This window comes from Cetorhinus maximus, chromosome 23 (assembly GCF_964194155.1).
Source record: "Cetorhinus maximus chromosome 23, sCetMax3.hap1.1, whole genome shotgun sequence".
Classification (NCBI taxonomy): Eukaryota; Metazoa; Chordata; class Chondrichthyes; order Lamniformes; family Cetorhinidae; genus Cetorhinus; species Cetorhinus maximus.
In genome coordinates this window covers 26,391,750-26,408,740 of record NC_135901.1, presented here as the reverse complement: position 1 = coordinate 26,408,740, position 16,991 = coordinate 26,391,750, and the positions used below count along the sequence as shown (strand labels likewise).

At 45.8% G+C, this 16,991-nt stretch overlaps 2 protein-coding genes and 1 long non-coding RNA gene across 3 annotated transcripts in view; 2 read left to right on the top strand and 1 right to left on the bottom strand.

Moving 5' to 3' along the window:
* The window catches only part of LOC144697459 (uncharacterized), a 296,931-nt gene that overhangs the window by 155,075 nt on the left and 124,865 nt on the right, over positions 1–16,991 (top strand). The window lies entirely within an intron of this gene.
* LOC144698446 (uncharacterized) overlaps positions 1–16,991 on the bottom strand; it is a 147,086-nt gene that overhangs the window by 113,891 nt on the left and 16,204 nt on the right. Inside the window, exons 2-3 of the mRNA XM_078570387.1 lie at positions 9,938–10,085; positions 6,656–7,825 (exon numbers count right to left, since the gene is read on the bottom strand). Coding sequence (XP_078426513.1) covers positions 6,656–7,825; positions 9,938–10,085 — 1,318 coding nt within the window. The remainder of the gene's footprint in view (positions 1–6,655; positions 7,826–9,937; positions 10,086–16,991) is intronic.
* LOC144697294 (uncharacterized) overlaps positions 1–16,991 on the top strand; it is a 273,796-nt gene that overhangs the window by 247,491 nt on the left and 9,314 nt on the right. The window lies entirely within an intron of this gene.

Below are 16,991 nucleotides of genomic sequence, written 5' to 3'. Positions count from 1 at the left end.
CCAGTCACACTGATGTTTGAAATATTTTCTCTCAGACAGAACAGAGAAATGTTTCTCCTTCCACATTCATAGACCAATAATATTCAGGTCCTTATGAATCGGTTGACTCTGTTAGATCTTGATGTGATGTTTGGTTTGAGTTTTCCATTTGCAAATCCTCCCCTTCTGATACCCTGTAAAAGAAGTTTACAAAAGTTAACACTGTCAGTGGAGGACAGAAATTCAGAGCAGACTATTCTAGTTTCTAAGAAACATTTATTCCTCTCTTGTTTCCCCAAAGGTTTAACTCCCTGTCCCACACACTCTGCCTCCTTAATTATTTCCTCCCCTGGTCACTGGGGTCTGTGTTCCCATACATGCGCCCCGCTCCCTGAAGCAGCCCCACCTTTATAAGATCATAAGAAATAGGAGCAGCAGTCAGCCATTCAAGTGGAATGAAGACCAGAATCAGATCAGCCACCAAGATCTGATTCTGACCTTCATTCCACTTTTCTCTCTGCACCTATAACCCATAACTGCCGAGTGGATCAAAAATCAGTGCAACTAACTCAGCAATGTGTGCAATGACCCAGCCTTCACTGATCTCTCGGGAAGTGAATTCCAAAGAATTGGTGAAAGCCGACTAGGAGAAATATGTGAACAGGTAAAATGGATCAGTGACATTTAAGGAGATAATTCATAACTGAAAGAAAGACGAGGACGATTTTTAAAATATTCGTTCATGGGATGTGGGCGTCGCTGGCTGGGCCAGCATTTATTGCCTGTCCCTAATTGCCCTTGTTAAGAGGGCTTTTAAGAGTCGACCACATTGGTCCGGTGAACCAGATGGGTTTTTACAATTGGCGATGGTTTCACGGTCATTAGACTTTTAATTCCAGGTTTTTATTGAATTCAAATTCCACCAATCTGCTGTGGTCGGATTCGAAGCTGCGCCCCCAGGTCTCTGGGATACTAGTCCAGTGACAATACCACTATTTCCCCACCTCACCAACCATAGATGTTGAGGGTTTTACCAAATCGACAGAAATGATGCAAAATGCTGCAAAGATTAATCGCCCTGAAGCCCCGCCCATTCTCCCTTCCCTCACCAAGATGGCAGCCCATGCGCCCCGCATCCTGAACAAGCCTCGCCTTCTCCCAAGATGGCGATCGGTTGCCCGGCAACCCAGGTCTGTCATCGGGGACGAAGCCCCGCCTCCCCGATCCGCCCTGATTCACGCTCACAAGATGGCGGCCAGTGAGCCCGCTCCCCCGGGCCTGTCACCGCGGGGTAAACACGGGGCCTCTGGCCTCTTATTCGGGGCCTCAGGCCGACCGCAGAAGTTGATCCAGGTCCCAGTCCAGCCGCGGTTTCCATTCCTACTCTGTGCTTACAATCTCCTCCCGCCTCCCGAACCGTCCGCTCCTCCTCACTCTGTCACCAAGACTGACACTGAGCATGCTCAGAGCGCACACCCACACTGCACCTGCGCACTGGACTCCTATAGTCATTGATAGGGGACTTTCTGCACCGCGGGTTGATCTGGGTAGTAATCCGCCATCGTCACCTTGAATTTGTGACAGAAAATGTAGTTTCGGCATCCCAATCGAGATCGGGGCCAGAGGCGCAATACATAAAATAAGTACTTATATTATGTAGAAACGTGAATATCTGGACCCTCCTCCCTGATGCAATCTGTGCAATTCACCCCCACACCCACCTGCAATTTCAAATTGGAAAAGGTCAAAAGTGATGATCTGCAATGATCAGTGATAAGGCCACTTTTTATTCTTATTTTGTATTAATGACCTGGATTTGGGAACAATATCAAAAAATTCAGCTGATACCAAACAGTATTTCTAGGAAGAATGCAACAAAAGACATTGGAACACTTGGCAGTTAAGTGGCAAATTAGCTTTAATGATGATAATATGCAATGATATACTTTGGGAGCAAACATACAAACAATACCCAGACCTTAGAGAATAAGAAAGTGAGTGAGGTGGAAGAACAAAGCAATCTCGGGATACAGATGAACAAATAATGAAAAACATTATTACAAGTCAGCAAATCAAGTAAAAATGTTCACAAAGGACTGGGATTTATTTCTAGAGGTACAGAACTAAGAAATCATGAAATTATGTTCAACCTGTAAGTTCCCTGTACACAGTCTGGTCCCATATAATCAAAAAGTCAAAAAAGCACTGGAGCTTGTGCAAAAAAAAATTTTAAGGATGACATCAGAACTGAGGGATTACAGTTATTGGGAAAGATTTAACAAGTTAGGGTTTTGTACCTTAGAAAAGGGGCGTCTTAGAGGTGACCTGACAGAGGTTGCTTTAAATTATGAATGGGTTGTGGAGGGTAGAAGTGGAGCAATGTTTCCATTTATGGGAGAATCAAAAACTGGGACCATATGTACAAGAGAGTTCCTGATAAATCCAATAGGGAAATAAGGGAAATGTCTGTACTCAGAGAGTGGTTAGAATGTGAAATTCACTGTCAGAGGAAGAGGTTGGGTGAATAGCTTAGATGCTTTCAAAAGGAAACTGGGTGGGTACACTAGGTAAGCTGTTTATGGGATTAAAGAGTTAAACTAAAAGGCTGAAATAAGGCAGATGAAATGGAAGGAGATTACTATTAAAGATAACTACCAGAACAAACTAGGTGAATCAATTGGCCTGTTTCTGGACTCAGTATTCTCTGTAATTCAGTGTCATCTCCTCCCAACTCCTGAATAGCATGTTCCACATCCACAACTTCTACTGCACATGCTCAGAGTACAACCCAGTGCTGAGTTCCTGTAGTCATTGATGGGGCACTTTCTGGCCACTTGGGAAATAGTGGATTGTATCGCCATCATGGAAAGCCAATTGGTGAACAGAAATTTGTGTCAACACATTGAAATTGGACCGAATGGCCTGATTCTGTAACGAAATCCGATGAGGTAGAGGGGGATTAATACTCAGGTCTATACAGTTGCAGCCCAAGAGGTGAATTAATACTCGGGCCCATGAAGACCATCCCCCGCATAAACTCAGCACCGACTCCTTCCCCCTCTTTGCCACACTCTGAGGTTGGACCAAATTGCAACCTTCATTTCTTATTTGAACCTGAGCTGAGCATCGAGCTTCTGATAACATATCCTCTCCATCATTAAGATCATCTGCTTCCAGCTCTGTCATATCAATTGTCCCCATCCCGCCTCAGCCAATTTGCTGCTGAAATGTTCATCCATGTCTTTGTTACCTCCAGTTTCGGCTATTCCAATGCTCTCTTGACTGGTCTCCCATCTTTCACCCTCCATAAACTTACACTCATCCAAAACTCTTCTGGGTGGACAGAAGTTTAGTGGGAATGGAGACAGCAGAGCAGAAAGTAGGAGAGAAACTAAAGAAGGATGCTTGTTCAGGGCTAGGGCTGGTAAGATCTGGAGAGGCAGTTTGGCCTGGAGGACTGGTGGAAAGGAGAAAAGTGGCAGAGGCAGCTGATCAGATGGTCTGAATCTTAGAAACAAGGAAGTGAATGAGCTCCTCGCCCTTGTCATTGGAGGTGAGGATGGAGGAGACAGGGGAGAGGGAGAGCACTTCATAATTCCTTCAAAAGGAACTAACTTGCACTGAGATATTAAAATGACTCATCACTCTGCCTGTTTAACACAAAATTTATTTATTCAACTTTTATCAAGAATATTAATGCATATAACTGAGAGGTTATTAACATTAGCAGAAACTTATCTGAATGCTACATTTGCTATGAGATGAGGAATGGTGAAATATTGGGAAGGTCAATGCAACATGAAGATTGTATTCATTGATCTAAAGTATTATTACCAGTTGCCGATGGAGGAAGTCTGGAGGTCGGTAAGAATTCATGGGGTCCCTGAGACGTATGTACGAATATTACAGGATGTGTCCAAGGAGTGCCAGGCAAGAATAAGAGACTGTGTGGGAGAGAGTGAGTTTCAAAGTAAAAGTTGGATTGCACCAAGAATCAACACTGAACCCCCTCCTCTTCCTGATGGTCATGGATGTTCTAAATGAGCAAATGTGAAAGGAAGTGCCATGGTCAATGATATTTGCAGATGATTTGCAGATATTTGAGCTACGTGGTGGGTTTGATGAGAACATGTTTGAGTATCTGGAGAACTGGGGATTAAGATCAGTTTTTATTGTTCTTTCGCTGGATGTGGAAGTCACTGGCAAGGCCAGCATTTGCTGCCTGTCCCCAATTGCCCTGAACTGACTGGTTTGCTATGCCAATGCAGAGAGCAGTTTTGGGTCAACAACATTGCTGTGGGTCTAGACTGGGTAAGGGTGGCAGATTTCCTTCCCTAATGTACATTAGTGAACCAAAGACCCAATGTATGGACTGTCAGTTCGAGCCTATTGGAGAGAATCAGAATGAAGATGTAAATATTATGGACAAAGACTGGGAGAAAGTGAGTAGATTGAAGTACCTGAGGTCAGCGGTAGCAGACGATGGAAGTATGGAAATTAAGCAACAGATTAGCTCTGGTTGGAGTAATTGGAAGAAGTGCAGTGGATTGTTAAGTGATAGAAAAGCATTAATGAAATTGAAAGTGTAAGTTTTTGAGGGTGTTTAATCTCCAAATCCATGACTGCACTCACTCAATATTAATTTGTTATTTTGGGACTTGAACCATTCAGGAAATAGGAAACAATCTAGTGATGTAACTCGGGAAATGTTTATCAAACAAAAGAAATACTTAACAAATCTAGGCAGCAATTTTACTGGCTGAATGCACTCTTGCTTCTCGATTCAGCGTGGGGCACGAGGTGACACGAGATCTTCTCTCTCTCTGTCTGTCAGTTTTGTGGTCTTCTGCTCCCAGCTGTAAAGCTCTTGTCTTCAGATTCAAATTCAGTGCATGATGGAGGCTGAAGCTTTTTAACTCTTTCAAACCACAACTTACATGCATGAACAGTCATGGTGCTGAATTCTGATTGGCTCAGGAAGCACATGATCAGTCCATGATAAGTTTTGGTGGTACATGATCAGTTTCTGATTGGTTTCTTGAGGGTGATGCTCATCTATTGATGACACTCCCTGTTGTCTCCTGACCAGTCCTCTAATGTGTCATTTACTTGTGTGACAGTCCCCCTCAATATAGTTTTTCTTGTTATTTCATCAAATTTTATGCCTTTCAATTGAGATCACAGGGCCTTCAGGTAGTTTTAGTGTCCACTTGTTTGAGATAAGAGAGGGTATGATGTCAGTAATACTCAATGATTGGACTCATTGTCCCAAGAGTCTAATTGATATAAAGGTATCAATATTGTATGTCCTGCAGAACTCTCATTCCGACAGGCACCTATCAATGTGTTTTGGTTATGGTAAAAGCTTCGCTATTATATATTTTTTGTAGTATCTGCCTGTGCTTGGTACAAGTTAAATGAAAATAGTAAAAGTGTACAGAGTGGTGCATAGCGTTACAAAAATGATAAACTTACAGAAATTACATAAAGTCTAAATAAAACACATATAAAATTGATGCATAGAGAAATGATTGGTGTGTTAAAGTTGAGGTAGCAAGATACAACTAAAAATACAGCATGATACATTCCGCTAATATATGTTCTTAAGTAATAAATGTCAAGAGAACTATATTGTTACATAAACTGATTACAGAGCTTAATTTTAAGTCAGAGATGCTTACAATATGGTGAAGTGAAGTGGCTGCTTGTCTTACAAAGCATTATAAGTTAAAACTAAACTAATTTAGGACATAAGGCTGAATGTTTAACACTTCATAGCTGTTTTCTTTACACAATAGGCCTTTCTAACTCCTCTCTAAGTCACAGGTATGAGTACCACTGATAGGTTTTCATTGCCATGGAGTATGATGGTTCAGGCATGGACTGCTCAACCTTGACAGCTTCACAGCACTTGCTCTGTACTTAGACCATGAAAATATAACTTTACATGGCTTGGGGCGATGTGGTCAAGTGAGGATGTGACTGCTGACGAAGTCTAGTCACATGATGTACTTGTGTCCTGCATTGACTACAATTAAGCAGAATGTCATATTGAGTTATCCATTAATATACTTTGATCACTTGATCATTACACATAACTAAACTACAAACTAATTGTAAATAATTGTGAAACCTAAGCTTTTCTACAAAAGGAAGAATCTACAAGATGGTTCTGAGACCAGCCTTGTTATCTAGAGCAGAAACTTGCACCACATCAAGAAGAGAGGAACAACGACTGGATACTATGAGATAAAGATACTGAGATGGATGTGTGGAGTGATTAGCAAGGACAAGATCAGGAACCAGTACATCAGGGGGTCAGTGAAGATTGTGGAAACATCAAAGAAAGTAGCTGAGAAGAGATTGAAATGCTCCAGTCATCCATTGTACAGAGAGGTAGGAAATAAGGCGAGGTGAGGCGAGTGATGGTCATGGGACTGTCAGGAAGAAGAGGAAGGTCTAAGACCAGATTGAAAGGCGCGGTGGCCAGAGACAGAAATGCAGTGGGACTGGAAGAGGAATGTGTGACTGACAGGAGGAGATGGAGAAGGTGATCAAGCAGCATTGTGGTGACTCCAAGTAAACTGGGAGGAAGAGGAAGAATTAAAAAACAGATCCCAATGAACATGGTTCATTCCTGGATGTGGTTAACAGCAAAATCAAATCACAGTAGTTACTCATGAACTTGCTGGTGTCTCAGCAGGTGAGATGACTGAGTGAATCCCTTCCCACACTCAGAGCAGGTGAACAGTCTCTCCCTAGTGTGAACTCGCTGGTGTACAGTGAGTTGAGCTGATTGCCTGAACCCAGTCCCGCAGAGTGAGCACCTAAACGGTCTCTCATCGGTGTGAACACGTTGATGGGACACCAGTTTCGAGGAACTTTTATAGCACTTCCCGCAGTCTGGGCATTTGAAAGGTCTCTCGTCAGTGTGAACTTGCTGGTGTGTTAGCAAGTTGCACGACTGAGTGAATCCCATCCCACACCTGGAGCAGGTGAATGGCCTCTGCCCAGTGTGAGTTCGCTGGTGTGACAGCAGGGTGGATGACCGAGCGAATCCCTTCCCACATTCAGAGCAGGTGAACGGTCTCTTCCCATTGTGAGCTCGCTGGTGTGTCCGCAGGTTGGATAACTGAGCGAAACCCACCCCACACTCAGAGCAGGTGAATGGCTTCTCCCCTGTGTGAACTCGTTGGTGTGTCAGCAGTGCAGAAGACTGAGTGAATCCCTTTCCACACTCAGAGCAGGTGTATGGTCTCTTCCCAGTATGAACTTTCTGGTGTGTCATCAGGTGGGATGACTGAGCGAATCCCTTCCCGCACGTGGAGCAGGTGAATGGTCTCTCCTTAGTATGAACATGCCGGTGAGCCAACAGGTTGGATGACTGAGTGAATCCCTTCCCACACTCAGAGCAGGTGAATGGCCTCTCCCCAGTGTGAACTCGTTGATGTTTCAGCAGGGCAGATGGATCAGTGAATCCCTTCCCACACTTTGCGCAGATGAACGGTCTCTCCCCGGTGTGAATTCGCTGGTGTGTCAGCAGGTTGGATGACTGAGTGAATCCCTTCCCACACACGGAGCAGGTGAACGGTCTCTCCCCAGTGTGAACTCGTTGATGTTTCAGCAGGGTGGATGAATGATTGAATCCCTTCCCACAGTCCCCACATTTCCATGTTTTCTCCCCAATGTGACTGCATTTATGTCTCAACAGGCCAGATGATTGGCCGAAGCCTCGTCCACACGCAGAACACGTGTACGGTTTCTCTCCACTGTGAACTGTGCTTTTTCCCATGTTTAGAATCCAATGATATTCCAATTGTGATAAGCTTGGCAACTCCGTCAGATCCTGATGTGATGTTTAGCTTGAGTTTCCTAATTGCAAATCCTCTTCTTTCTAATACCCTGTGAAATTGATTTAAAAAAGGGAAAAAGGGAGTGAGAGAGAACCCACAAAAATACAAAGGCAGGTTGTGAAATTGAGCTGAATGAATCTGGTAATTTGTGGGGCCGGTACCAGGGAAAAACATTGGATTGTCATAAAAACCCAATTGGTTCACTAACGTCCTGCAGAGAAGGGAACCTGCCACCCAGTCTGGGGCTACACAATACTTCATCCACTAGGTGGGGAGAGAACAAGAGAGAGAGAGAGAAAGTGGGAGAGACAATGTGGTGGGGAGCGGGAGGGTGGAATTGGCAGAGAGGGATTTTCTGTATCTACAACTCGATCAGGGCTTTGACAGAACCTTTAAACCCTCAACCTCCCCCACCTAGAAGGACCAGGATAACAGGTGTATGCGAACACCATCAACTCCAAGTTCCCTCACAATTCACACATCATTCTGACTTGTCTGACAGCAGGTACTGGAGGAGCAGAAATGTTTTTCAATCAATACTGGGAAGATGAAAGCTATTGTCTTTAGTCTCTGCTCCATTCCCTTGCCTCTCTGACTCCAACCCTCTCCCAGGCAACTGTTTGAGGCTGAATCAGACTGATCACAACCATGGTGAAATATCTCACCCCAAGACGAGTTTTGAATCACATGTCCACTCAAACACCAAGACCACTTATTTCCACCTCAGTAACATTGACCATCTCTACACTAGTCTCAGCTCATCTGCTGCTGAAACCCTCATCCATTCCTCTCAAATTAATTGTCCTAATGCACTCTTGGCCGACCTCCCACATTCAACCTCCTTTTAATCTTGAAGTCACCCAAAACTCTGCTGCCATGTCCTTACTCACACCAAGTCTTGTTCACCCATCACCCCTGTGCTCACTGACCTACAAAGGCTCCGGGTTAAGAAGCACCTAAATTTTAAATTTCTCATCCTTGTTTTCAAATCCCTCCATGGTCTCGCCCCTGCCTATCTCTGTAATCTCCTCCAGCCTCACAATCCTCTGAGATATTCGCACTCCGCTCATTCCAGCCTCCTGAGCATTCCCAATTTTAATCACTCCAACTTTGGTGGTTGTGCCTCAGTTGCCAGGGCCATAAGCCCTAGAACTTCCTCCCTAAACCTCTCCACCTCTTTACCTCGCTTTCCTCCTTTAAGGTGCTCCTTAAAATCTACCACTTTAACAAAACGCTAGATCATCTGCCCTATTATCTCCTGATGTGGGCTCAGTGTCAAATGTTGCTTAGTGAAACTCCTGTGAAATACTCAAAAGGCACCATGTAAAGGCACATTGTTGTTGCTGATTTGGACATATATCGTTGTTTCTTCATCATCACTGGGTGAAGACCCTGCAAACCCCTTATATGACAGCATTGTGGGAGCATCTTCACCACACGGACTGCAGCGGTTCAAGAAGGTCAAACATTATCTTCTCCAGGTAACTGGGGATTGGTAATATATGTTTTGCAAAAATTATTTATTCTTTCATGGGATGTGGGCATCCTCACAAGGCCAGCATTTGTTGCCCATCCCTAACTGCCCTTGTACTGGGTGGCTTGCTAGGCCATTTCAGAGGGCAGTTAAGAGTCAAGCTGTGGGCCTGCATTCACATGTAGGCCAGACGAGGTAAGGAGGGCAGATTTCCTTCCCTTACGGGGCATTAGTGAACCAAATGGGTTTTAAGGACAATCGACAACAGTTTCATGGCCATTATTACTTAGGCTAGCTTTTAATTCCAAATTGTATTAATTGAATTTAAGTTCCAACAATTGATGTGGTGAGGTTTGAGCCAATGTCCCCACAGCATTAGCCTGAGCTTGTGGATAACTAGTCTAGTGACAATACCACTGTTTCCTCTGACGCAGCTGATCTTGTTAGTGAAAGGGCAGGGAGTGGGACTAGCTGATGTGTTTTTGCAGAGAGCCAGCACAAGCATGATGGGCTGATTGGCCTATTTCTGTACTGTAACTATTCAATAATTCCATGACTCGATAAAAAAGGACCTACACTGGAGAGGTGGAACCAGCTTCTGCCACCAATGCCCACCCTGATACAAACTGGCTTTTAACTGGTCCGTCTGTGTTTCTCGACTCAGTTCCGAGAGTAACACCTGCAATAAAATAACAGCAAAATACTGCAGCTGCTGGAAATCTGAAATAAAAGAGCAATGGTTGTAAATATTCAGCAGGTCAGGCCGTATCTGTAACAAGCTGTAGAGAATAAATACGAGAAATAAATATGGTGCAGAATTTGATGGCGAATGTAACCTCTGAAGTGGAAGAGAAATGCAAATAGCGCAGGAAAAGGAACTCCTGGCAATGAAAGATTCTGTGGGAAGATAAAGCTGGTAAATCAGCAGCGGACTGTCAGGGGATGGGCAGTGGTGGAAACATCATTTAGACCTGGTCGGCACAAGTAATTCCAAACATGGTTGAAATATACCCATTTTTTGAGACAGGGGAAATTAGACAATGACAGAGAGGCGATCAGGGAGGGCAGAGGTGAAACAGAGCAATGGATGGACATGGATTCATATCCACAGTAAAGGAGCCACACCAGCCCCAGAGCCGGATAACAGAGGATGGGAATAAAAGCTCTAAATTGTAGATGAATGCTCAAAAATACCAACCTCTGAAACAATTTCACTCTTTGCAATTTAAAATCTCCTGCTGGAAGGTTTAGAATGAGTAAATAAAGAGGAACTGTTTCCAATGTGAAAGGACAATAACCAGGCAGCATTGAGTCAAAGTCATTGGCAAAAGAAGGCAGAGGCAACACGAGAAAAAACATTTTCACACATCTAGTGGTTAGAATGCACTGTCTCATAGAGTGGTGGATACAGATTCAATAAGAGCTTTTGGAGGGGAACTAGATAAATACTTGAATTTAAAAAAAATAACAGAGCCTACAACAGGATTTCGATAGGTTAAGTGAGTGGGCAAAACTTTGGCAGGTGGAGTATAATGTGGGAAAATGTGAACTTGTCCACTTTGGCAGGAAGAAGAGAAAATCAGTATATCATTTGAATGGAGAGAGACTGCAGAATGCTGCAGTGTCGAGGGATCTGGATGTCCTGGTACATGAGTCACAAAAAGTTGGAATGTTGTTACAGCAAGTGATTGGGAAGGCAAATGGAATGTTGGTGCTTATTGAAAGGGGAATCCATTATAAAAGTAGGGAAGTGTTGCTGCAGTTGTACAGGCCTTAGTTAGACTCCAGCTGGAGTACTGTGCACTGTTTTGCTCTCCTTAAGAAAGGATACAATTGCTTTAGAAACAGTTCAGAGAAGGTCACTGGACTGATTCCTGGGCGAAGGGATTATCTTAGGAGAAAAGGTTGCACAGGTTGGGCCTATACTCACTGGAGTTTAGAAGAGTGAGAGATGATCTTATTTAAACAGATAAGATTCTGAGGGGAGTTGACAGGGTGGATTCTGGACGTTTTTCCTTTTGGAGGAGTTGAGGTCGAGGGGACCCAGGATTTTTTTTTCTGTCAGAGTGTCGTTGGTCTGTTCCCCAGAAAGCAGTGGAGGCTGGGTCATTGAACATATTTAAGGCTGAGTTACACATATTTTTGATTAACAAGGGAGTCAAAGGTCATGGGGGGCAGACAGGAAAGTGGAGCCGAGGCCATAATCAGGTCAGCCACAATCTTATTGAATCACGAGCAAGCTCAAGGGGCCGAATGGCCTATTCCTGCTCTCAATTTTTGTGTTTTTGTGGTTGTGCAGAAAGAGTGCAGGAATGGAACAAACTGGGTTGGTTACTCTATCAAAGAGTTAGCACAGACTTAATGGGCCAAATGTCCTTCTTCCAAGCTGTACTATTTTATGACTCAATGATTCTTTACAGACATTCCCTATTGATCAGCGTTTGCCCTTCCTTTTTAAACACTCCATTCTCAGTTAATTTCCTTAATTTGCAGACAAATTCTGAATATCACTATTTTCACAGCTCGCATTTTTCCTCCATTTATACACACTCCCTAGCCTTTCACTATTTATTCTCCATTTACAGACGCTCCCTGAGTGAGTGAGGCTGACACTGCGCATGCGAGAGACGAACCGAACGAAAAGGGGAGAAACCGGAAACCGGGAAGTCGGGTTGGGATCGCGGGTAATGGTTACGGTTTTGTAATCGGAGATTGATAGAAAATATTGCTGGTTTTATTCTTGGCTCTGGATCCGCGCTCGGTCTTTATAAAACCTCCACTTTGAAGCCGCTCGCTCGAGCTCTCTTACCGTCTGTCGCCATGGCCTGCGCATGCTCAGCTCACAATACTCGGGGTGTGATTGACACCAATAGGAAGAGGGGGCGGGGCTGGAGGACCGGGGGGAGGGGCTGGAGGACCGGGGGGGTGGGGCTGGAGGACCGGGGGGTGGGGCTGGAAGACGGGGGCTGGAGGACCAGGGCTGGAGGACCGTGGGGCGGGGCTGGAGGACCGGGGGGCGGGGCTGGAGGACCGAGATCAAAGCAAAAAACTGCGGATGCTGGAAATCCAAAACAAAAATAAAAATAGCTGGAAAAACTCAGCAGGTCTGGCAGCATCTGCGGAGAGGAACACAGTTAACGTTTCGAGTCCGTAAGACTCTTCAACAGAACTCAGTAAAAATTGAAAAGAGGTGAAATATAAGCTGGTTTAAGGGGGGGGGGTAGGACAGGTAGAGCTGGATAGAGGGCCAGTGATAGGTGGAGATAACCAATAGACATAGACAAACTCATAGACAAAAGGACAAAGAGGTGTTGAAGGTGCTGATATTATCTAAGGAATGTGCTAATTAAGGGTAGAAAGCAGGACAAGCAAGGTACAGATAGCCCGAGTGGGGGTGGGGTGGGGTGAAGGAATCGAAATAGGCTAAAAGGTAGAGATAAAACAATGGATGGAAATACATTTACAAATAATGGAAATAGGTGGGAAAAGAAAAATCTATATAAATTATTGGAAAAAAGAGGGGGGATCGGAAAGGGGGTGGGGATGGAGGAGAGAGTTCATGATCTAAAATTGTTGAACTCAATATTCAGTCCGGAAGGCTGTAAAGTGCCTAGTTGGAAGATGAGGTGCGGTTCCTCCAGTTTGCATTGAGCTTCACTATAACAATGCAGCAAGCCAAGGACTGACATGTGGGTGGGGCTGGAGGACCGAGTCCGGTGGTGGGGGGAGGGGGGGGTGCGCAGGGGAAGATGTGGTCCTCCAACCAATCAGAATGAATGAGGGGCGGGGCTGACAGTGAAATCAAGAACAACTTGTTCACATAAAAGATGATGGCAACCTGGGGAAATCTCCCCAAAATGCTGTGGTTCCTGGGGATCAATGTACATTTTCAAGATGGGAATCAATAGATTCTTGTTAAATAAAGATATTAAAAGGAATGGATCAAAGATCAGAAAATGAAGTTGAGGAGCAGATCAACTATGATCTAATTTAATGGTGGAGGAGGTTTGAGGGTAGGCCAATTTTTGTTCCTGTGTGCTGGCTGCAGCCCCTCCACCAATGATTACCCCAGGAAGTGAGCAATTTGTAATATCCCCGTGGGGTGCAGTATACTCAGTGTCTGATTCTGAGATGCCCCAGAAAGGGGAAGTTTCTGATGTCCCCTTGAGGTGCAGTTGTTCAGTGTCTGACCCTGAGATGCCGCAGAAAGGGGAAGTTTTGTGATGTGGGGTGCAGTATGTTCAGTCTGACCCTGAACTACCCTCACACATCTTGCCTGGACCCATCGTGTCTGTGCCCCCAATTTCCCACAATAATCCAAACACAGTGTCCAACTACAAACATTACATTCGTTTTCCAATTGTTTTGCAGGGATTCACCACATTCATGGTAGTTTACATTACTGTAAGTAAGCTTCTTAAAAAGTGACCCTCCTGCTTTACTTTATTCCTATATATGAAACTCCAACCCAGTTATATGATTAATACCATCAGCAGCAACAACCCCAACTGTAAACATAGCTCAGTCCTCAGTTCAGTGATTAACAGCAGAAATAAGAACAGAATCCAGGCCCTGCAATCACATGTGAGTTCGTTGATAAGCTATCATTTCAGCAGGGTAGATGATAGATTAAATGGCTTCCCCCATATGGAGCATGTAAAAGGCTTCTCCCCGGTATGAGTGTGCTGGCGCCTCAGCAGTTTCCTTTTGTATTTAAAGCTCTTGTCACAATCAGAACATTTAAATGTTCTCTTATCAGTGTGGACAAGTTGATGTGAAATGAGGGTGCTTGACCGAATGAATCCCATCCCACACTCAGAGCAGGTGAATGGCCTCTCCCCGGTGTGAATAGGTGGAGCAAAATAGGGGGTCAGGATAGATGGGAGCCAAGGATAAATTTGACAAGATGTAATGGACACAAGACAATGGGAGTGTTAATGGTTATATCTGAGTTTTGGTGAACACCTGGAGGGAAATGGAAAACAATGAAGGTGAACATGGTGAAAGAGCCAAAAGGAAATCCTGTCAGAGAGAAGAGCAAAACTTCATTAACCTTCTCTGTAACCTTTTTTTTTTTTTTTTGTAAAAATATACTTTATTCATAAAAATCTTCAATCACATTCAAAACCATTTCAAAAACAACATTACAAGGGTACAATCCAGGTTAAACTTTTACAAAATGTATCACCAGGTGCATCAGTACAAACAATATTACAGTCATTTACAGCCTTTCATTTTGATCTGTACAGCCCGAGGGGCTCTAAACAGTTCCCAGTCTCTCGGTGCGCTGTGGTAGAAAGGTCTTAGACAGCGACCCTTCCCCATTGCGCCTTTGCGGCAGCTGCCCCAAGCTTTAGTGCGTCCCTCAGCACGTAGTCCTGGACTTTGGATTGTGCCAGTCCGCAACAATCGGTCGGGGACAACTCTTTGTGCTGGAAGACCAACAAGTTACGGGCAGACCAAAGCGCGTCTTTCACCGAGTTGATGATCCTCCAGCTGCAGTTGATGTTTGTCTCGGTGTGTGTCCCTGGGAACAGCCCGTAGAGCACAGAGTCCTGTGTCACAGAACTGCTCGGGATGAACCTCGACAGCAACCACTGCATCTCTCTCCAGACTTTCTTTGCAAAGGCACAATCCACAAGGAGGTGAACAACGGTCTCTTCCCCACCACAGCCACCTCGAGGGCATCGTGCAGAGGGGGTGAGACTCCTGGCGTGTAGGAAGGATCTGACGGGGAGGGCCTTTCTCACCACCAGCCAAGCTACGTCTTGGTGCTTGTTGGAAAGTTCTGGCGATGAGGCATTCTGCCAAATGACTTTGACAGTCTGCTCGGGGAACCATCCCACAGGGTCCACCCTCTCCTTATCCCTCAGGGCCTCTAGGACGTTACGTGCTGACCACTGCCTGATGGACTTGTGGTCAAAGGTGTTTTTCTGCATAAATTTTTCCACCAGGGACAGGTGGTACGGCACGGTCCAACTACTTGGAGCGTTCCGCGGCAGCGTGGCCAGACCCATCCTTCGCAACACCGGGGACAGGTAGAACCTCAGCACGTAGTGACACTTGGTGTTTGCGTACTGAGGGTCTACGCACCGCTTGATGCAGCCGCACACAAAGGTGGCCATCAGTATGAGGGCGATGTTGGGCACGTTTTTTCCCCCTTTATCTAGAGGCTTGTACATCGCGTCCCTGCGGACACGATCCATTTTCGACCTCCAGATAAAGCGGAAGATGGCTCGAGTGATCGCCATCGCGCAGGAGTGTGGAATGGGCCAGACCTGCGCCACGTACAGCAACAGCGAGAGTACCTCACACCTGATGACCAGGTTCTTACCCGCAATGGAGAGGGAGCGTCGCTCCCACATGCCCAGTTTCCTTTTCACCATAGCCACTCGCTCCTTCCAGTTTCTAACGCATGCCCCGGTCCCTCCGAACCATATCCCCAGCACCTTCAGGCCGTCAGCCCTGACAGTGAAGGGGACAAAGGATCGGTCAGCCCAGTTCCCAAAGAACATGGCCTCGCTCTTCCCACGATTTACCTTGGCTCCCGAGGCCAGTTCGAACTGGTCGCAGACGTGCATCAGTCTGCGCACCGACAGCGGATCCGAGCAGAAGACGGCGACGTCGTCCATGTACAGGGAGGCTTTTACCTGAGTGCCTCCACTGCCTGGGATCGTCACTCCTCTTATGCCCGGATCCTTCCTGATGGACTCGGCAAAGGGTTCTATGCAGCACACAAAAAGGACAGGCGAGAGAGGGCAGCCCTGCCTGACTCCAGATTTAATCGGAAAGCTATCTGTTTCCCACCCATTGATTGAGACTGCGCTACTGATGTTAGTGTAGAGCAGTTGGATCCAATTTCGAATTCCCTCCCCAAAGCCCATTTTGGAGAGCACATCCCCCATGTAGGTGTGCGATATTCTGTCAAAGGCCTTCTCCTGATCCAAGCTGATGAGGCAGGTATCCACACCCCTGTCCTGTACATAGGCAATCGTATCCCTGAGCAGCGCCAGGCTGTCAGAGATCTTCCTGCCTGGCACAGAGCAGGTCTGGTCAGGGTGAATCACCAATTCCAGAGCGGATTTGACCCGGTTGGCGATGACCTTGGACAGAATCTTATAGTCCATATTCAACAGTGAAATGGGTCGCCAATTTCTAATTTCCTCCCTTTCCCCCTTGTGCTTGTAGATGAGGGTGATGATGCCTTTCCTCATGGATTCTGACATGCTGCCGGCCAGGAGCATACTCTCGTACACTTCTAGCAGGTCTGGGCCGATCAAGTCCCACAGAGCCGAATACAACTCCGCCGGCAGGCCGTCGCTTCCGGGGGTTTTACTCTTCTCGAAGGACTCGAGGGCCTTAGTCAGTTCGTCAGGAGTTAGCGGTTTGTCTAGGCTCTCCCGCGTACTGTGGTCTAGGACCTCCGTGATAGAGGACAGGAAGGACTGGGAGGCCGTGCTGTCCGTGGGCTTCACGTCATACAGTCCGGCATAAAAGGATTTGCTGATCCTCAGAATGTCGGACCGTGATGACTTTACTGAGCCGTCTTCTTCCTTCAGGCTGCTGATCACAGAGCGCTCTCTGTGTACCTTTTGGAAGAAGAAACGTGAGCACGTCTCATCCTGCTCCACGGAGCGGACTCTGGAACGGAAGATGATCTTGGAGGCCTCCGAGGCAAAGTGCGA